Source organism: Danio rerio, chromosome 10, assembly GCF_052040795.2.
Source record: "Danio rerio strain M-AB ecotype USA chromosome 10, GRCz13ab, whole genome shotgun sequence".
Taxonomy (NCBI): Eukaryota; Metazoa; Chordata; class Actinopteri; order Cypriniformes; family Danionidae; genus Danio; species Danio rerio.
In genome coordinates, this window is record NC_141030.1 from 7850339 (window position 1) to 7873455 (window position 23117).

The 23117-nt window shown below is 37.1% G+C and overlaps 1 protein-coding gene across 4 annotated transcripts in view; it reads left to right on the forward strand.

Annotated features, from left to right (window-relative positions):
* Positions 1 to 19472, forward strand: part of tex15 (testis expressed 15, meiosis and synapsis associated) — a 34640-nt gene extending 15168 nt beyond the window's left edge. For 2 of the 4 annotated variants that reach the window (XM_087270050.1, XM_087270052.1), the window contains 8 exons: positions 5780 to 5924; positions 6253 to 6418; positions 7980 to 8208; positions 10507 to 10650; positions 10740 to 10890; positions 11361 to 16291; positions 17423 to 17469; positions 18506 to 19472. In XM_087270050.1, coding sequence (XP_087126176.1) covers positions 5804 to 5924; positions 6253 to 6418; positions 7980 to 8208; positions 10507 to 10650; positions 10740 to 10890; positions 11361 to 16291; positions 17423 to 17469; positions 18506 to 19166 — 6450 coding nt within the window. In that variant the 5' untranslated portion in view covers positions 5780 to 5803 and the 3' untranslated portion in view covers positions 19167 to 19472. Of the gene's footprint in view, positions 1 to 3455; positions 3554 to 4918; positions 5025 to 5779; positions 5925 to 6252; positions 6419 to 7979; positions 8209 to 10506; positions 10651 to 10739; positions 10891 to 11360; positions 16292 to 17422; positions 17470 to 18505 lie in introns of those variants that run through there. The other 2 variants (XM_087270051.1, XM_087270049.1) reach the window with 2 other exon arrangements.
* Positions 19473 to 23117: the final 3645 nt, after the last annotated feature.

The window sequence follows — 23117 nt, forward strand, 5'->3', positions numbered from 1 at the left end:
TTGCTATTTCTGCGGATAATTTTGTAAAAAATCCAATGGTATCTGGATGCAGCCTTTATGATCCAATCTCAGCGATGCAATGTCGGACACAATACACTCAAATGGAGTGAGTAACGTCACTGTGATGGGTAGAGTTAGCCCATTAAAATGCATTGGATGCAGCCCAGATTTCAATGCACCAGATCTGCATCCAGACCCCTCTCAAAAAATCTGCAGATTTATGCAGAATGATTTTAGGAGTATCATAACTAAAAACTTAATATATAAAATAAAAAATAAAAATAATACTTTTTTAACTGTTATTTAATGTTTACAATGCAAATCCAATTAGATTCACTTATTTGGTAAACAAACCAAGTCTCTCATATAATATTTCTAAAAGACAGAACATATTACTTTACAAACTACATTGTAAATAAATCCTATGAACATTTTTTATTATATCACATTAATATTAGTGAAATAAATACAAAAACTGAATAAATATAAATTAAACACATTTACACAAGTAAATATAGACTCAATGATGGGCAATAAATCTGCGGATTTCTGCGCACAGATTCCGTGTGGGCCTAGATAAAGTATTAAAGATTGTTGGAAACCTGTAACCAGACTTGTGTATTTTTTTTTCCTATATGGATGCCAATGGTTACAGCTTCGCAATTATTCTATTCAATTCAGCTTTATTTGTATAGCGCTTTTACAATGTAGATTGTGTCAAAGCAGCTTTATATAAATGGCCATAAATGGATCAGGGTAGTTCAGTTTTTAGTGTTTAAGTTCAGTTTAGCTCAGTTCAGTGTGGTTTGAAGTCATTATTGAGAGTCCAAACACTGAAGAGCAAATTCATCGATGAGTAGCTTTTCAGATCCTGAACCAATAGGAGAGTGAAGAAAAAAAACCTTGAGAGAACCAGACTCAGTTCGGCACGACCATTTTAATTTTTCCGCTGGCCAAAAGTCTTGTGCAGAACTGCAGTCTCAGCAGTGGAGGCTGGAATTATTCTTCAAAGTATCTTATTTTGTATTCACCAGACAAGTCAAACAATGTTTGGAACAAGTCAAGAGAGAGTAGATTTTCATTTTTGAGTGAATTATTTTTTAACTGTTTAATCTTTAAGGGGTTTGCTAGTTATTTTTAAAATTGAGTCAACTTGTTGCTTTTAAAGCAATGGGTTTACTAATTTTTTTTCAAGAAGCACTGCTTTTTTTGTAAACATTTACAAGTCGTAGTTAAGAAGTTAAATTATTCCCATTTTTTTATCCATTCAGCCGAATTCCAGGTCTGACAGAAGCCAATAATTTTACCTTAAAGAATTATTTTTCTGTAGTAATGCCCCATTCACTAGGGCTGTAAGCGCCAACGTTTCCCATTTACTTTAGAGAAATTAAAATGGTCGTGCCGAACTGAGTCTGGTTCTCTCAAGGTTTTTTCTTCACTCCCATCAGGTGAAGTTTTTTTTCCCTCTCCGCTGTCGCCACTGCCTCGCATGGTTCAGGATTGGTAGAGCTACGCATCAATAAATTTGCTCTTCAGTGTTTGAACTCTCAGTAATGATTAAATCACACTGAACTGAGCTAAACTGAACTAAACTGAACTTAAACACTAAAAACTGAACTACACTGTTCCAGTTACTATGACCATTTATGTGAAGCTGCTTTGACACAATCTACATTGTAAAAGCGCTATACAAATAAAGCTGAATTGAATTGAATTGAATACTTTGAATGGGAGACTTCAAGTATTGTTGAACTGAATTGTGGATTTGTCGGCACCGCTTACTTATAGAGGTTAGGAATTTCTCAACTTTTCAAGTGCCAATGGATACGTCAGCCAATCAGATTGCTTTATGCAAATACCTTAGCTTATATACTAGACGATTGCTGGCTATTTTTATTGGCTGAAGCTGCTATGATGATCGCATTAGCCCCAATTTCAGACACACCCTCCGTCAAGCATTGACACTGAAACCCCTTGTGAATCGGGTGTGCTATTGTGCAGCTATGGTACTGCAGCAAAATTCCTTGATTAGTACTCTGAAGTAAGAGTATAGTTCCTAGCCAAATTAACCTAGAAATTAGCAACTTTTACTTTTTTTTTGGTCTTAGTACATTTTGTATAAAATAATCAAAACTGGTTGCATAGTGGGTAGCGCTGTCGCCTCACTGTTAGAAGGTCGCTGGTTTGAGTCTTGGCTGGGTCAGTTGGCTTTTCTGTGTGGAGTTGCATGTTCTCACCGTGTTTGCGTGGGCTTCCTCTGGGTGCTCCCTCAAGTGCAAAGACTTGGGCTGTAGGTGAATTGGGTAAGCTAAATTGTTCATAGTGTATGTGTCTATGAGAGAGTAAGGGTGTTTCACAGTGATGGGTTGCAGTTGGAAGGAAAATTAATGAATAAATGAATAATCAAAACTCTTTATTAAATTTTTTTTGAGCAAGATGCAAATGGTCTAATTTGATTCAATGATTTATGCTAAGCTAAGCTAAGCTAAAAATGCTCCTGCTAGACCTGGAGTTCGACTGAAAGGATTCAAAAATGGTGAAAAAAACAACAACTGATATAGGGACTTGTAAAATAAGCGTATTTCTAGTGTTTCTTTAAGGTTCCTATCAAAGCAATTTGTCTTCTCAAGTTTTAAGTGATCTATTCAGCAACAGTATATAGGCCAAGGGCGTTCAGCTTACTGACTATAAATGTAATGCTGTTCCACATGTGTCAGGAAGAAATGTCCCTCTGACTCAGGGTCATTTGAGCTCAAATGCTGAGACATGATTTCTGATAGCTTCCCAATCTTAGCCTCTCTGGCCTTTTCTTTCAGAAATACTACTCATGTTGTTGCTGTTTACAGAGCTAAAGTCATAGGATGTGCAAGTTTTTAAAAACTTTAAGATTGAAATCATTCTCAAGAAGAAAAGCAAAACCCACAAAAAAGGAAGCACAGAAAATGTCAGCCACTGGCGGGTGTGAACATGGGCGTAAATGCTGAAAATAGAGGCTTCTTTTTTTCTGAGAAAGATGGTCAGTTGGCGTATAGCTCAACGCTAAAAGCATTTCCTCTTTGCATCAAATGCATCAGTATAAAACACAAAATGCACATTTTTAATTCGAAATAGCGTAATTAAATAGAAGAAGAACAACGTTCTATATTTATAGATTGTCAAAACAAGCCTCAAAAATATGTTTCTGATTGTCATTACTGTCCTGCATAAAGCCCTGAAGTGTCCTCGCTTGACCCATTGACTTTCATATAATAAAATACAATAATTCTAGAGTTTTTAAAAGATAAAATGATCCAAAATGTTCTCGTCTTGTGTCTAAATGCGTGATATATTTTAAGGTTTATTGGTGGTCGGACTAAAGAAGAACCCATGGTGGTAGTGTTAGCAGTACTAGGTAATTTCCTGTGCCTTTGCTGCTCAGCGTTTGAGGTCAAGCGATTTCCTTTTTGGTATGTCTCACTTGATGTTCCTCAAACTGAAGTGGCAATCTTCACACATTTCCCTGCTAAGACACTTAGATCATGCCGTACACATTCAACTGCCGTTCTACATGATGGTAAGTACTCGAATTTTAGATTTCAAACCAAAAGTGATTCAAAACTAATTTCATTACCACGCTGAAAACTGCGCTGTTATGTAGGCTATGCTTATGAATGATTTGATTTTACCCTCAATAAAGATGTTGCATAGATATATATACACTTATTCGTTTTAAATGACATTTTCATGATGAATATAAACAAGATTTTGTTTAATAGTACTAGTAATAATACAGCGGTAGTCAACCTAAAGCTCACATGATTGTTATTGCATAATAGCAATGTTTGCTAACCCATTATATTAGCAATGCCATACTCAAATAGGATTCCTTTTACATGTAAAAGCTTCAATACTTGTATCAGCGTTTGCACTTTATGTATTTAACCAGTTTTCTTTTGTCAGTGTAAATTCTTTTTAAAGTTCCATTCATACAGGCAAGATTTCTAAAAAAAGATCTTTGTTGCTCTGCTGGTCTATTTTAAAATGCTCAAATTGTTAAATGAAAACTCTAGTGATGTTTTATACTCATAAAGTCACATTACAAAGAAGCAGAACTGAGTGGGTTTTACAACAGTGTTAGCAAAGTTCACTTTTATCAACACCGTATAAATACAAGGCGGATAGCAGTGATGCTCATGCTAAAATGCTGTTTGGTGATATTTAGCTTTAACTATAACCAATATTTATCATAAAGACAGTTCGTAGTATATGGCAAAACTGCCCTTAAGAACTAGGTTATAACAAATGGCTGTGTGAGTAAAAAATTGCAGGGTGGTGGTAAGCGTGGATTAATGTGTGTGGGCAACGGGAACTTGCACTTAAAGGGATAGTTCACCAAGAAATAAAAATTTACTCGCCCTCAATGGTTTCAAACCTTTCTTCTGTTGAACATTAAATAAGATGTTTTGAAGAAAGCTGAAAACAGTTCTTATATAAGTTACAGGCTTCCATTTTTTTATAGTATCTTATTAAGTGTTTTGTGAAAGAAACTCAAACAATTAAAAGGTGAATAAATGATGACATAATTACAACTTTGGGTGAACTATTCCATAAAGAAAATGAGAAATATACTTCTACATCTACATTTCTACAGCAGTTATGGTCTCATTTTGGGTCTTAACTAATATGTGCTGACACTGAAAATAATCATTTGTTTCTACTTATTGTGTAAACACATCATTTTTACATTGTACTTATCATGTTTATTGAATACCTGCATGTAATTACATCTGGATGCAACATAGGCTCATTCGGAAAACATACCCCTGTATACATTTCTGGAGATCATGAATTATGTAGCCAGAAGTAGGTATGGCTGCATTTTGCTTTTTAAAATGAACGCTACGGTGCGGTATGACATCGTTCCTTTTTGCGCTAGCAGCTGACCGCTTACCCTCGTATGGACAGCTATCCCAAATTGAGACGCAGAAAGAACTTAACTGCTACGACGGGGTTCGATTCCGGCAAAGAACGATTCCAGAAAGCAGGTAAGACAAAAATAAAAGCCAAAAATTAAAATAAACAAGTAAATAACACGGTGAGAATGTGGTAATATATTAAAGTGTTGTAAAAATCAGCAGGCTTTTTTTTCTGGATTGCTTTTCACAACACTGTCGGTCGGCTTTAGAGAAGTGGGTGGTTAGGGAAAATCGGTCGGTCGGTTGGTTAGACAGTCAGTTGTCAACAGCTTCTGGTGGATTTATGCAAGAAGAGTGGCGCAAATGTCACTCACGAGAGAAATTTGTGATCTCAAAATGCATACACAGCGGCCTCTAGTGGATTCACGAAAACAAAACCCCCCAAAAATGTATCTCCTGAGACGTATTTGGCGCTCTCCAGAAATGTATATAGAGGTACATATTCAGAATGAGCCTGGTTTAATTTAATTCATGTACTTACACTGTTGACCATCTGTTATACCTTAACTCACCCTTAAACCCATACCACCAAACCTCAACAGCTTGCTAGTGTTGCAATACGTTATGAACACAGTAAATACATTGTATTTATGCTTTAATGCAAGTACATAGTAGTTAAGACCACCTAATATAAAGTAGGATATTAGTATTATTACATGAATCCATAATATATCCTGAAGTCACAGAAATGAATTGTATGTTTCTAAAACTGACAATTGTAAAGCAGTTTATCATAGTGCTACGGAAATATCAGCTGATCAAATAGAAAAAAAAATCTCTCTTTTGACATGTCAGATTAAAGGAAGTATTTTTTTTCTCTTCAGGGTGTGTGTTAATTTTAGAGGGATATGGAGAGAAGACAGCATGAGGAAACAGCAGAGGGCTCCAGATCACACCAGTCAACAGTAACAGGAACCCTTGCACTAAAGAACTTCACCATACCCAGGAAGAAACGCACCTCCGGAGAAGGTTTTTCTAAAATCCAGATCAACAAAATATTACTTGTGATGACATATACCTTTCTAAAACATACTCAATCACCAGCAATCACCTCAATTATTAATTCACTATCAATATGTTTTGTAAAATACATTTTGCATGGTAGCAGTTGATTAGAATGGTTGCTGGTCATTAGTGTTGGAACCTTTACTACACGATCTTAGGTTTGTTTGAGAACATCAGATAACTTGCTAGACCTCAAGCATTCCATGCTGGACTTGTAATGGTATTGATGGTACTTGTTTAATCCACAGTTAAATGTTGTTTTAAAAGTGCTGTTTGGCTTGTTTTTGGGCAGTACTTTTGGAATGTTGTTCAGAAGAGAGCCGCGATTACAGTCTCATTCAAACAAAACTCAAAGACTTCAAGCTGGACACAAGAAAGGATCAGGCAAATGCATGGGTTTGGAAAGAAATCTGTTTAGTGCACAATGAGGAGCTCCTTAAAAAGTTCTCTGAAAAAAGGTAAGTTCAGAAACCTGCAGCCTGCAATATCAGGATGTCCTGTTCCTGTTGTGCTGCTTTTTGAAAAGTGTGATTGTAGACTTTCTATTTGTGGCTTAAAAGTGATAGTTCACCAAAAAAAGAAAATGTTGGAGTTTACTCACCCTCAAGTGTCTCCACTTTGGTTTCTGTTGAACACAGAAGAAGATATTTATAACATAGAATAAATGTTGGAAATCAATAGCCATTGAATCCCATTGTATTTTTTGTTCCTAATCTGGATGCAATTAGATACAGTTACAGAAAAAAACAATTACAGAAAAAAACGATACAGAAAAAACACAATTGAGGGTGAGAAAATGATGAATACATTTTCACTTGGGTAAACTATATTTAAAGGTTCCGTGAAGTGCTTTAAAATGTGCATTTTTTTTTGTTTTAATGTTTGACAATCTCAATACACATTAAGATAGGTGGGACTTACAACGTATCTCCACCTTTTTTTTAAAAAAACAGCCAATAGCGTTTTGTTTTTATCAAAGCTTTACCAGTGAGAGTGGTTGAGCTCAAGCGAATTGTCTTCAAAGGGGCGGGACATATCAGATATCATCGCAGTTGGACTGGACAACAGATTGACGTTATACCCCAATGTTGTGGAATGTTGCACTTTATTTTGAACAGAAAACTGGGTTGACGTCAGAACCCAACATCAGGCTGCCATCAATGTCAAGATGCTGCATTTTGGATACTTTCCAATGCAACCTAAAAACAATTAAATATCAATGTCTAATGATATTACAGCTTGACGTTGTGTGGACGTTACCACTATGACATCTATCAGACATTGGATTTTGGTTGCCAAACCTGACGCTTTAAATGTCAGTATTTGACATCAATATGATGTTGGTTAAAGATGTTTACACAACCTAAAAACAATCAAATATCAATGTCTGATGATGTTACAGCTTGATGTTGTGTGGATGCTACCACTATGACGTTTGTCAGACGTTGGATTTTGGTTTTCATACCTGACGAATAAATGTCAGTATTTGACATCAATATGTCGCTGGTTTATGATGTTGGCACGACGCTGTATTTTTGTCACTTTCCAACACAACTTAAAATCAACAAAATATCAATTTTCAAATGTCATTTAACATTGTTATTGGATGTCAAAATAACATTGTCCTCAGACACCATCGACGTAAATCTTAAAAAATTCACGTCTTTTGATGCTGTGTGTCTGCTGGGTATAGAGTATTTGATTGGTCAGAAGATTTGATGAGAAACTCAAGCATGAGGTAATGTCAAAAAAAATTATCCATTTAGGCAGAAGTGACAAACTGCAAACTTTGAGCGCCTATATCTTCTAAATGCGAATTTTGTTTTGGATCACTCAAACTTATAGATATCTTTATAACAAACATACTGATTTTAAATTCATGGGACCTTTAAGCATGCAGCACCTTCACTGGTGCAACATCAAACATCAGTTATCCACCAAAAATGAATTATCCTCAATAAATTAATGTTGTTTTTTTTATTGCATGTCTGCCATTCACTATTCATTGACTAACTACAGGGCAGAGATGCGTGCTAAAGGAAGACATGGGAGAGAAATGGAGGAAAGATTCTGCTTTTTAGCGGCAACAGATCAAATGACGACCCAGATTTATCAGCATGGTCTGCCGGTTGGCAGCACAACACAGCATGCCTTGGGAAAGCCATCTTATGGAGTATATCTGTTCAAGCACGTTGATGTGGCATTGAAATCAGCCTGCACGAGTGCTAAAAAGCTGTTCATTTTCAAGGTTTGTTCATTATTTCCTTAGTCTTAAAAGGATAGTTCTCCCAAAATTTAAAGTGTACTCACTGTTTACTAGCCCTCAAGTGGTTCCAAACCTTTTTAGATATTTTATTGAAAACTCAGTGGTTACAGGTTTTTATCATTTCAGAAAAAAATTATGTCTTTTGTGTTCAACAGAAGAAAGAAACTCTAAAAGGTTTGGAACAAATAAAGGGTGACTAAATTATGACAGAATTAAAAATTTTTATTAAGCTATCCTTTTAATGGTACTATTTACACAAGAATACAAAAAATATTTAAATTAAAAAGAAAATATAATTCTGTAATGTGCAGGAAGAGTTTAAAAAGCCTTATTTAGAGCCTCTACCTGAATAATAATAATAATAAAAAGACAATGATAAAACAATTGCACTACAACAAATGCTAAATTACAGTTAAAATTGAATAATAATACACACAAATGAAATTACACTCACATACACACAACCATAAAATAAAGTTTAATCATACATACAAAAGAATTCAAAACAAAATTACATTAAAATGATTCCTTATGCTTCTCTTAAAACTTGTTAAAGAGGAAAAATCTTTTGTTGTATGGGATAAATCGGTCTATAAATTAATACCCTAAATCTGTGTTGGGCTCTACTTGTATGAACTTTGTAAAGATGAAAACTTGAATACTGACGAGTAAAGCAATAAGGAACCTGTGAGATTACTTTGAAATACCTTCTGGATTGATCTGGCATGTTACCCTGATTTGAATAAATCTTGTACATGAAAACATATTTGAAAAATGTTAATATCATAGATGGAAAGAAGTTGGAGTTTCTGAAATAAAATAGTGGACCAAGTAAATTAATTTGATCGAGTCACAATCCTTACCAAACATTTCTGAAGAAATAAAATCTTTTGAGGAGTATATGGAAAGTACTTGCCCAAACTATATTACAATATGAAAGATATGGATAAATTATACTGTAATACAGTGTAAGAAAATATTCTGTTGTAACACAATTTGAACGATTTAGTCGCAAAACATATGGCGCAAAAGCATTAAGGGCATGCCCAAATCCACTTTTGCTATTATAAGGATAGAAAAATACACTCTGCACCCTGGCGCATGGTCTAACAGGGTTGTGCTTGTTCTTTTAATGAGTTATGGGTGTGTTTTGAGCATAACATGCATCAAACCAATCAGAGTCTCATCACCCATTCCCTTTAAGAGTCAGTTGCGTCATGCCATGTCTCATTTTCTATTTACATAGTGTACTTTGTAAGTGGTCAAACTGAACGCTTCACTAGTGAGAAAACAGTTGAACAAACCATCTGCAGTGCAAGGATAAAGAACAAGTCTCCTCCATTCGGTCACATCTTTACTTCCTCTTTACTTTATTCTTTACTCTTTTACTTTCTTGGATAAGGAGATGGTGTTGTATGCACTTTACTGAAACATCTATTAGCCTACATATTTTGTTTATTAAGCACAAAGATTGGTTTTAAAACTATTTCTAAATTTAGTTCTAACGTCCAGCAAATTAATAATGATAACAAAGTTTGGTCAAAAAACTTTATATCCAAACACACATCATGCTCCACATAGTGACGTCTCCAAAACCCAACAGGTGGACAAATCTAAACTTGTTTTTATTAAAACAATATAAATATGCATATAATAATACTGCTAATACTAATAATTTTAACATTATACAAATGCAAATTGCCATGAATAAACTGCTAAAGATGAGGGATGGAGGTACTGGTTTTTATATTTATGTTGAAAATAATAATTATTGTAACATTTTAATCCTTATATTTTTTTCAAAAGTAAAGATATTTGTGTATTGCTGTAAATCATGTGTGTGTTAAGCAAGGTGTACATGTTGTGAACCCACACAGGCGCATAACTAACGTACTTTGTGCTGGAATTAAAAGCCGCTTTTAGTTTGTCAATAGCGTAGTCTATTTCAGTTCCTCAAAATAGCAATTCACCAACAATGCGCCTTAACACACTTCTATTTTAGACCAGCACACACATGAGTTCACAAAGTGGCACAAATTAATTTGCTATTTAAACAGTGTGGTGCAAAACATGAAAATTGCAACCCTAATTTTCATGTTTTGCACCACACGCTGGTCTGAAAATAACAACATTTTGAGCCAAACACATCTTGCGCCTTATTGAGCAGAGTGTATGATAGGGCCCGATGCCACACCCTTTTTAATATACCTGTTAATTTATATATTTTCTTATTTTTCTGAATATCATTTGTGTGAACATGTTTGTGCTCTGGGGATTCAGGTTCTTTATGGAAAAGTGAAAAAAATTGCTCCATGTTTGGACTGGAACAAAACGCAGGATCCCACAGTTGCCTTCGACTGTCACATGTGTAAAGATGCAGCATCCCATCGAGACACTCTTCACCAGCAAATACTGGGCTCTGCTGTGAGTTGATTTAATGTTAGCATAGCCAATGATCCAATCTGTTTAATTTGAAGGTCAACAAGTGTCTCAGTAAAACGTTGTTTTTCTAGGTTTTTCTGTTTGACTTTAATGAGAAGCAGGAGCTTAATGAAAGACCCAGGCAGTGTTTGCCATATGCTGTAGTTTCAGTTGTTCCTGTCAGCAGTGCCATTCAGACTCTACATACAAACCTACCAACGCTACCTATTGGCCAAGTGCATGGTAAGATAAAATACAAGTAAATCATATGCGTTCACACCTAGCAATTTTGTGTTTATACATGTCTAAAGATAAAGACAGATAAAGATAGAACGCTTGGCTAAAACAAGGCTAAACTGACATGCATCAACAAATAGACGTCTAATTGACATCTGACAATAGTCCAAAACTAGATTAGTCATCGAATACACAGATTAGACAGACTTCACATGTGTAGTCATTCATTCCTTTCAATTTGATGACTAGTTTTGGGCTATTCTTAGATGTTTATTGGATTTTAACGGACATAGCCTCATTTTAGCCAAGACGTTTATGCTTAGACTTAAATTAGACTTCTTTTAAACACAAGAAATGGACTCCATTAGTCATATAGTCAAGTTTATTTTTACAGAGCTTTTAACAATACATATAAATTCAAAGCAGCTAATTCATACAATAACATTTGTTTTGTTCTACTTCTCAAATTACACTAGACCGCTATAAGGCATGTACTGTGGCAGAAAGAAGAGGAAAAGGAAACACGGCCACCGTTACATTCAAACGTTTTGGCACACCACACCTTTATGAGATGGATTATACACCTCAGAATCCAAGAGCAGAATCTCTATTTCAGAAGACTGATATGCAAAACACTCAGTCACTTAACCTAAATCAGCACTGGACTCCTGCCAGCGAGGACTCAGAATCTTCTAGCTGCTCAGTGCCAGTTGTGGACCACACTGCTCTCTCCGAAAACTGGCTGGGGAAAAAAGCCTTCCTGAGTAATCACAAACAAAATGCTGAAAGAAATGAAAACAAATGGAACTCGTTACCTCAAACTCCAGTGGACAAGATTTCCACTGTCGTGTATTCTTCACGCTTGGTTAGAGATCCTCGTCTATCTAGACAAGACGCAAACCAACAGACCAACTGCTTGAATGGAGAGGAAGCATACACAGACTCAGGATGTGATGATAGGAATTACAAATCAGTGCATCATAACCAAGAGAATAATTATGGATTTGCTGGAAGTAAGTGTGAAGATCCGTCAAGTATGAACCAGAATGATGCTGAAAAAGACCGTCCCCTAAAATTCTTAGCGAATGATCAAAGTGCGCATGCCCCAATATTGCCTTCAATGAGGTTATTCAAATTAAAATTCCAGAAATATGCTGCCTATTTCAAAATGAATGAAGAGGAAAGACATCAATACATCTGGGCACATGAAAACATGTCGTCAGAACAAAAGCAAGAGTTGGCCGACCGGATCGATTTTTACTACATTTATTATCAAAAGTACAAGAAAGGATTACTCTTTCCAAAACCGAACAAGGCAAAGACCTTCGGTCTCTCTCAAACAGAGCCTAAAGAAAGTATTAAACAAACAAAAGACAATGAATTCAAACAGAATTTACGATGCGTCGATGCTGGAAGTCTGTCAGAGAACAATGATTTGTTAATCAAGGATAATTGTAGCTCAACACACATTCATGAAACCAAACATCCAGATCATCCACAAGGGTTGTTGAAAGAAATTGGAAAGGATTGCCTGCTAAAGATGCAGGACTATGTGCCTTCAGAGAAAACCTCATTACTGGAATTGTCGAATCTCAACATCACAGATGAAAACACGAATAAACAGTTTAAGCATATTAAGCAACCAAGTCCTTTAACATGTTCCTGCAATAAAGCTAAGCTCAATCACATTGAACACGAGCTCTGCAGAAGTGTGGATCTGCAGGAGAATGAATCGAATCCAAGTGTTAACTTGGTTGAAATACCCAACACCGAGGATGCAAACAACATCACCATCATGAATATCGCAAGCTTTATGGAAGTCTCTAGCTGCAGGACATCAGATTGTAATCTCAGTTCTGTCATGCCAGAAAAGGAAAAGCAGAATTTGACAATCTGCAACAGTGTTAAAGATATGGATTCGTTTAAATATGAGAAATGCTGTGTAATATCTCCAGAGTTTGACATGGACACAGTACAGCAGGAATTGTACAGAAGGCTTCAACTTGATCAATTATTGCCAAGCAAAAATCAAAAGCATGTTTTCTCCTCAAAGGCTTTCCTAATGAGCAGACCCACAGACACAATTTCCAAGCCAAAAAACGATAATGAAGACCACTGCGAAGCTGCAACAAACCTAAACATGAAAAGCTGTGAAGATGATCATTTCACAGTTACTCTAAAAGCCAATAAAACATCAACTGATATTAAAGAAATGCTTTCTCTCTCGGAGCGATTTTCAAAAATCAAAGTCCTTCAAACTAAAATGGGTAAAGGAAGGAACAAAATGAGGACAGGGACACATATGTGCAACAACGAAGGGCACAAAACACATGTGATCTGTAATGCAGAACTAATTCAACTATTAGCACAGAAGTACAGCAAATCTAAAATCTTGAAATGCAAGAGATTACGCAGATCAGACAGGAAGAAGATATCTTTCAAAAAACAGCATACAGCTCTAACACTAGGTCACTCCTTCAAGAGAAGGAAATATGTCAAGAAAACACATTTTTGGCAGGCAAAAAAGAATCGTAGCAGAACAATACTGTGTCCCCATGCAACAGTCAATCCACATACATCTGAAACAGTCCTCACAGACAACAAAGATCCAGACCCAGACTCCAATTTAAGAATAACATCTGAAGACGATGTTGGCGAACAGAATGCTAATGTTTTTGGAAGCATACCCCAAGATCACTGTAGTCCATTCATGTCGGTTATAAGCAAAGATCTCCCAACATCAATGGAATTCAACACTATTCCTGAGACTAAAGAGGAACCAATCAATAGTAAAATAAGATCAATAAGCAAAAATCTCCCACCATCAATGGAATTCAACACCATTCAAGAGGAGCCAATAATTCTGACAGAACCATCTTTAGAAAATCTAAGTAAATGTGATGCTGATTTCACTGAGAAGGAAACAAAAGATTTCACTTCACGAGTAATGGTGGATAAAGAAGAACAAATGGCGACTGAAAGCAGCTCAAATCAAAATAAAGTATGTTCAGTCGCATGCACTACTATTGATTACACCACAGTGTGCAAGGAGGGGAACATACTCCTGAAAGAGACATCAGAGACTGGATTGAATACATTAAACAAAGAACATTTTACACTTGAAATGTCAGATAACAATATAGATGCTTCTGAGAACTTGGCTACACGTGATTGTGAGGCATCAGAAACTGAAGTCCAAACAAGCATGACTCCAGAGGACAAGGTGATGGATACTATTGGTGATACATCAAAAACAGGGCCTATACCATGCACTGTGCAGAATATAAGCATGGAAGGTGTTCTAAATAATCAGTGTATTGAAGGAGGAGAACACACTCCAGCAGATATCCCAAATGAAAACCAATCATGTCTCGACATTACCAACACATCCGATGGCAATAGTGTTTCGAGTACTGAAAAGGAGGTGCTTAAAGACACAACACTGAATTCAAAGCCATGTAGTCCTGAAGATTTGTTATGTGCCTCAAGTAACATCGTAGATCTTACTGTTGATGAATCAGCATTGAGTGGTCAGTTTGAGATTTCGGAACAGACAGAAACCAGTGTTACCAAATCAGCAAGAACACTCAAAGACAACTCCGAATCACCAAGGCCAGATCAAAACAAAAACGATGATGCAAACTCACCAGAAACCCAGCTCATTTCTAAACTTCGAGATTATTTGACCAAATTTGAGTCTACTGTCAAGAAGCAAGAATCAGCGAGTGAAGATTTGAAAGAAAGACCAGTGGTGTGGATTACACTCGATAGCACTGCACATAAGCAACAGTTGTTTGAAAAAGGCCAATATTGCATGGTGAATTTGCCCTGCCTGGTACCTAATGAGACTGACGCTGTTATAAGAGGCAATAGTGCTAATAGCACTGAAACCTCTGTTCAAACCAGAAAGCCTTCTCGAAGTGAAAATACTCAAATTGGAAGTGATGTTTGCTTACTGGTACCTATTGAATCTAAGAGAGGTAGGCGGTATTCTCAATACAAACGAACCAGCAGGCAAAGATCAAGAAGGAGCTCTGTCATTAGTGTCAGTCCTGATAGTACCAGTGCTTTAGACATTGTCAAAGCTTGTAGTCCTCTTCCATTGGCCAAGGAGAATGACCAGAAGGCTGGTTCCACAGAAATCTCTATCAATAACACCCTCAGTGACCATATCCAGATGCAAAGAAAGTCAACAACAAGCCAACAAAAACTTTCAGTTGATCCGAATAGTTTATGTGAACAAAAGAGTAAAGAGAATCAATGTTTGAACGCGACAGAAAACATTGATGATGGCAATGTGAGCAGTACCTTAGCTGAAAACAAATACAGCATCAATGACATTTCAGACACTCTTAAAAGGGCTGACCATACAACCTCGTTAACCGAACTGCAATCTTTGCAATCAAAATGCCAAAATATGTTGCAGCATTTTATCTCAAGTTTTGAACGAGATCAGAAAATAGCATTCAACCAATCTTTCGTTTCAAGGCGTCTCATCTTGGAGCAGTATTTGGATCATCCCCCTGCACAAATCGATCTGAAATACGAAGCAATAAATTCTTACTTGGAGTTGCAGATGATGATGGAAGCTTGGCAGTTTGTGGACAACAAAATTAACTTTCTAAGAGGTAAACCTACGTTTAGGAGTTTGCTTTGGTATGATCCTTCTCTTTACGGAGAACTCTACAAGGGGGAAGTCGGCTTTCAGCAGCAGTCATCCTTGTTTGCTTCTTTTCAAAAGATCTTGGCACAAGAGGGCAATGGTAAACTGCAGGAATATTATCATGCGGTGTCCTCTTTGCATCAACAGCTGCATGCGGCACCTGATGCTTCTTACTACATGTATCTGAAGAGCAAGCGTGAGCTCCTCGAGGCAGAGGCTGCACTCAGAAATCCACGTGATATTAAGAACTTCTTTTTATCTGTACCAATTGCTGCAACAATCAACTTTGGAGACAGTTTGGAAAACCTGGAAAAGGTCCACAAAGTTATAATGACTTTTGTGGAAACACCATCAGATCAGTTGCCAGGGACATTTGATGTGGGGAAAGCGGAGCATCTGTCCATCACATGCAGATATATCCAAGAAAAAGAGCTTTTCATAAGGTCCTGCAAAGAAATGATTAGCAAAATATCGTGGTTTGGAATCGAACATCTTCTTTATGATGCCTCTAAGGTTCTTGTTTGGCAAGACATGAATCATGGTGCACCAAGTGAGGCTCTTGAGACATATAAGAATTCAAACCCACAGATCATTTTTGGGGTGACAGAGTCAGGTGTTACTCTTGTAAACAAAGTGGAGCACCTTCCTCCATCCACAGATAGACAGACTCAACAAAAGAATGAAGTTGCTAGAAAACGCAAATGTCTACAGTTATGGATGTCCTCTGAACCCAGTGTGTCAAAGGTAAGATTAAACATGAAATCCTTTCCTTTCATTTTCCTTCAGCTGAGGTCCTTTATTTATCAGGGGTCGCCACAGCGGATTGAACGATTTTAGCATATGTTTTACGCAGAGGATGCCCTTCCAGTTGCATCCCAGTATTGAGAAACACCCATACACTCTCACATTCACACACACACACACACATAGTCTATGGCCAATTTAGTTCCTCTAATTTACCTATAGTGTTTTGACTGTGGGGGAAACCGGAGCACCCGGAAAAAACCCATGCCAACACAGGGAGAACATGCAAACTCCACACAGAAATACCAACCGGTCCAACCTGGACTCGAACCCGCGACCTTCTTGCTGTGAGGCAACAGTGCTAACCACTGAGCCACCGAACATCAAATATTCCAAATTCAAAGAAAATAACCTAAAACATAATCATTTGCCTGTAAAAGACCTTTGTTCATTTGATTAAATTTTCATTTGGTTACACTACATTAGTACATTTCACAATCCAATAAATTTTCTGTCTGTAAATTTCCCCCATTAAACATCCTCTTCCACACAGACAAATGACACATTATGGGTTGCAACCAGGGCTTATTTTGTTGTGCCGGAACAACCTGGATGCAGATCCAGAACCTCTGAAATCTGATTTATCACCTCATTTTACCGATCCCCCTGCTCACACGTACCGCTGTTTACTTTTGTCCATGCCACCCAACCCGATCCCGGGTCTTCAGTTTTATCCGCCACACCTCTCTCTCCTCTGGTAACATGTCGGATCCGTGTCGGTGCCAATAGCTTAATAGTTAGAGCAATGATACATAGACCCGAGTTTGATTTCCAGCTCAAGGTCCTTTGCCAATCCTTTCCTTCTCTTTGCTCCCCACACTTTCCTGTTTGTAATCTCCACTGTCCTGTCCATTAAAAAAATAGGAAATAAAAAACAAACATGCCGGATCTGTTGCCACGATTTGTTCTGGGACCTCGCAATTTTGAAATTAAGCACTGGTTGCAACTTTAAGGATGTTAAAACTGATAAAATGAGATGATAGAAATGTTACCTGAATTCCTTTTGGTATGGTAAAAAATCAATGTGTATCTTTCTAAATGTTATCTAAACTATTTTTCCCTATAATCTAGAGCATAAAGTCTAGCAAGGAGCTTGCTTACAAAATGGCTAAAAGGAGGTAGGAGACTTTTTGTAATTTAATTCAAGAATCAGATGTTGATATTTTGCTAAAAGGATTAGTTCACCCAAAAATGAAAATCCAGTTATTAATTACCAACCCTCATGCTGTTCCATTCCCTTGAGTCCTTTGATAGTTTTCGAAACACAAATTAAGATGTTTCAAATCAAATTGTAGGACTCTCTGATCCTCTATGAATAGCAAAAGTCATGAGATGTTCAAAGTGAAAAAAAAAGGTGAACAAAGTCGTTTTTACAGGTTTTTAAAGAACAAATTTGTTATTTGAGCTTTGATGTCAAAAAACAGTTAAAGTCAGATAGAATGAACTTTGAACGTCTCACAACCCTTGGTGTATATGAAGGGTTAGGGAGCTCTCAATTCAAAATATATTAATTTGTGTTCCGAATATGAACAGTGGTGTCAAGGGATTAAAACAACATGAAGGTGAGTAATTATTAACAACATTTATTAACAACATTTTCATTTTTGGATGAGCTAATCAATTAAGGTCAATTCACACAGCACGACAAACAGCACCACACTTCAGATTTTGATCAGTGTTACCAATATCAGTGTCTGCCTTAGCTTATTTTCACAAATTTAACATGCTGAATCTTTGCTTGTCAGACTGTACACTCTCAGGAATAAAGGTACGCGAGTTGTCACTGGGGTGGTACCTTTTCGAAAGATGCAAATTTGTACCTAAAAGGTCCATATTAATACCTCAAGGGTACAACGTACCTAAAAAATACAAAAGTTTTACTCTTTAAATTTTTAGGTACTAACATATACTTTTGAGGTACCAATATGGACCCTTCAAGTACAAATGTGTACCTTTTAAAAAGGTACAACCTCAGTGACAGCTTGCATACCTTTTTTCTGAGAGTGTAGAATGTCTGAGAAGTTCTCTTATGCAATGATTAACCACATTTGTTTGTTTGTGACTTGTGAATTGGCCTTCAGTAAACCAGTTTTCATTTTATCTTGAAAATAATCCTGAAATGTGTGTGTAATTCACGTTCTCGAATATTCCCAGGGTGACTCATCCACCTGTAACACATTGTGACGTGAATGATAAAGGCCCCCTTTTCCAAACAACTCCAGCCACCCATCTTGAGGAGCTGAGCCCTTACTACCCACTCCCTCGCAGAATGGATTCACAGTGGGGAATGGTTGGACGTGATGCTGTAGACTGGAAGACACCTAACATAGTCCCCCCCTCGCCTTCAACGTCTCATGCTCACTCCGAAATACACTCTCGTCTTCTGTCTAAAAGACGAAGGGCTGTTTCACATTCTTCAGACAGGAGATCTTTAGCAGACATACAAAGACCTCAATGGCCTTCGGTCTCAGATTCCCAAGCAACTTTACGAGGAGATTCTTGTGCTTCACGTTCAGCATTTGAGAGCGTTAAATATCAACAAAATAGCACTGCAGCGCATTGTTCTATGCTCTCACAACAGCAAGTAAACCAGTTCAGTTTAGCCATGACACAACCTTATAATTTACCAAACTGTAATGTAAATCAAAATTTGGTATCTTCTCCTCTCTCAGTCCAGGCTTTGACTCATGTTCCTGTGCCCAACTCGATTACAACAATTCAATACCCTTACTTCCTTCTGAATGGACAAACATACACCACAGGCTCCACTGGAGCCATTCACCCTGATACTAGATATTATCCTAGCGCCATTTAGGGCTATACGGTACTTTACGATTGAATTTTATGTATATCTTTTACATGAATATCCTACTGCATCAATGCAGAGATCATGCATGCACTTGGTACTTTTAAGCAAATGTACTTAAATGGGTCTTTATATGTAAAATAACACACATTTCAGGAGAAATTCTCTATGTACTCTATATAACGCTATATTTTATAGCGTAATGTGTTGTATACAAGATGTTGATGTTACCTTTTTGTAATATTTATTGAAATTCAATAATTATTTTCTACAAAACATGTGAATAAAGAAATGGTTTGATCATTTTACAGATAATTTCCAGTGTTTTGTAAAGCAGTGTTTTTCCAAACTAGCCTTCTCCTTAACTTTGCATCCAAATAAATGCAGTTTGTGCATCACAGTTTAGGCATCACTCTAGAAACATAGTAAACACTTATCAGCCATTTTATTTGCTAAACCTATTGAACTGCAAAAATACAATAAAAATAACGAATGAGCCAAACAAACAGCAACAACTCTCCATTTACACATCTAGACATGGTCAAGAAGATCTGCTGAAATTAAAACTGAGTATCAGAATAGGGAAGAAAGGCGATTTAAAGGGCACCTATGATCAAAATCAACTTTTGGAAGCTGTTTGGACAGAGCTGTGTGTAGTTATAGTGTGTCCACAGTCATATTGGAGAGATATAAACCCAACAAGTCTTTCGTATGAGACGTTAAACCGAGGTCCCGACTCTCTGTGGTTGTTTAAAATCCCAGGATGTCCTTCGAAAAAGAGTAGGGGTTTAGCCCCGGCATCCTGGCCAAATCTGCCCACTGGCCTCTGTCCATCATGGCCTCCCCTTATCATAATTGGCTTCATCACTCTCCACCAATCAGCTGGTGTGTGGTGTGCAGTCAGGCGCAAAATGGCTGCCGTCGCATCATCCAGGTGGATGCTGCACACTGGTGGTGGATGAGGAGATTCCCCCTATTGTGTAAAACGCTTTGCGTGCCCAGAAAAGTGCTATATAAATGTAAGGAATTTTTATTATTATTAATTATTATGATTAAGTCTCTTTTTTAATATACTGACGTTAAAATAGGATCCAGTGATTTTGAGGCCCACCACAACGGGACATAAAAGTGTGGTTTTCCCTGCCCACCGAATTTAATGAAAGGTGCCATGTCTTCATAATAACATGTATACACATGTCCACAGAACATTTTTTGCAAAAAAACTTGGATCGTAACATATGTTAAAACTCTCTGTAATCAACTGCACCTCAAAAATTAATTTTATAAGTTTAAATCGTTTTTAAACAGTGCATGTTTGTAATAAAGAGAGTAAAATCGCTATATAATTCTTAACTGCTATAATCACCAGAGATGGCAAAAGTACACACATCCTTTACTTAAGTAGAAGTGCAGATATTTATGATTAAAACGACTCCGGTAAAAGTAAAAGGACTACACTTTTGTACTTAAGTAAAAGTAAAGAAGTACGGCCTGAAAAACGTACAAAAGTAAAAAAGTAAAAAGGACCCATTTCAACCACAGACCCAAAGACATGTGGTAGAGGTGAATAATAATTCAACTGGCAGTGTATAAGTGTGTGTGTGTGTGTGTGTGAATGTAAGTGTGTATAGGTGTTTCCTTGTACTGGGTTGCAGATGCAAGGGTATCTGCTGTGTAAAACATATGCTGGAATAATTATATTATTATTAAAAAAAAATTGCCCAGTATACTTACATTTGTTATTGAAAAATATTTGTTAAAAAATATTGAGAACAACAGTATGTAAAATCAATAGGCAAATTAAAAGCTGAAAAATAAAAACTGAAAAACAGCATAAATTCTGTATTAGGAAATATAAACTTATCAGAAATAAAGGAAATAAACCGTAATGCATAATTTTTTATAAAGTATTTGATTGTTTTAGTACTAAATGTACAAATCTTTACAAAAAAGCTCTATATTTCGCGATATTAGATTAAAAGACCTGAGAAACCTTGTGCAGTATGATCAGAAGTGAACAAAAGGCTTAAGCAAAAACGGCATGCTTATGAACTGGAATGGGTATCTCTTGTCTACCTGTGATCCGAACGAACAAAAGGTGTCTTGTTACCATAAACAGGGCAGCATCAGCCATGTTAGGTTCCCTGTTTCCCTCAGTCGCATTTGTGAAGTCATCCTAACCTTTCTTAAAGTAATCTTAATTAACTAGCTCACGTACGGGGCGATAGCCGTGAAAAGCCACGCAGTGCAGCACGCAGGCGCACAGCCTAAAAATAGGCTGACTGCATCAAAACTGTTCATATTGCGCAATGACAAGAAAAAATATATATCGCGCCACCAAACACATGAAAACGACAGTAACGACCATAGTGGAGTAATAGTAGTGGGGTCAAGTACTGATACCAGAAAAATCTGCTTAAGTACAGTCACAAAGTATTTGTATTTCGTTTATCTCTGATAATCACCACGAACACAGGGTGTCAGTAAACAAAGTGTGTACTGCAAACGTCATTTGTGTGTGACTCATTGTTTCAGAAAGGCTTGGATAGACTCCATCACAAATGCATCAAATAAACTTACTAGGTATTTTTACTAGTGACCTTATTTCAGCTTCCTCCATGGCTGCAGGCCCGTGCAGAGACCGTCCAAAGGGCATGTGCAGGATAAATTTTTTGAAGAGGGGGGGGTCTTGTCACGCGCGTTCTGATCAGCTGTGTTTTTCACGCGCCTACTGAAGGGCGGGACCGAGGGTGTGTTGCGTCGCGACGGCACTTTTGATCATTTTGGAAGGGCACTTTCTATCCAAGACTAAAAAGGGCATGTGCACTGCACAGGTTGAGCCCTGTGTGTGCACGTGCCTGCATGGCTGTCTCTATCACTGACGACTGTTTATCTAATGTCGAGCATGAGAAGAAGACATGCACATCGGAGTAGTGGGCGGGGAGAAGAGGTGGTTGGAAATTTAAAGCCACAGGCTACAAATACAGCTACAATCTACTCAGACACCAAAATGGGCAGATTCTACATTATATAACAAATAATCTGATGGGTATTTTGAGGGTGAAACTTTACAGACACATTCTGTAAACACCAAAGTCTAATTCTACATCTTGTAAAATGGGTAAAATATGTGCTCTTTGAGTGACTTTGAATGTGGCATGGTTGTTGTTAAAGTGATAAAGAGGGCTTTCACTGTTTCACACTGTTTGGTGTGAATATAAGTTCATCAGATGTCAATGGTTTGGATAATGTACACTGTCTAAAGATTGAAATTAATTTAAGATTGAGATTCATTCATGCTTTTTTTTTTTATTCTGTGCTCCAGGGCTGCAATTTATGTAAACAAACTATAATTATATAATTAGAACTTTAATACTAAAATTATGTTTACATTTAGTTATTAAGCAGATGCTTTTGTTCAAAGCAACTTACAATTGTGGAGGCATTCAGCCATTCAAGTAGAGGCAATACTGATAAGAAGTGCTAACTACAAAGGATACAAAGGAATAGTTTGTGCTCAGAGAATTCAGTACTAGAATTAGGAGGGGGAAGTGTTTTAGAGAGAGAAGAGTGGTTCTACAGGTGGTTTGTCAAGCCCACTCACTGTGTGAAGCACACTTAATAAATGCACTTTTTTTAGAAAGTGGAGTTTGCATGTTCTCCCCGTGTTGGTGTGGGTTTCCTCCGGGTGCTCAAGTCCACAAACATGCGGTACAGGTAAATTGGATAGGCTAAATTGTCCATAGTGTATGTGTGTGAATGAGTGTGTATGGATGTTTTTTTCAGTGATGGGTTGCAGCTGGATGGGCAACCGCTCCATAAAACTTATGCTGGATAAGTTGTCGTGTCATTCCGCTGTGGCGACCACTGATTAATAAAGGGACTAAGCCGAAAAGAAATTGAATGAATGAATATTAAAGTAACACGTTAATATGTATAATGTATCTTTAGCAAATCATC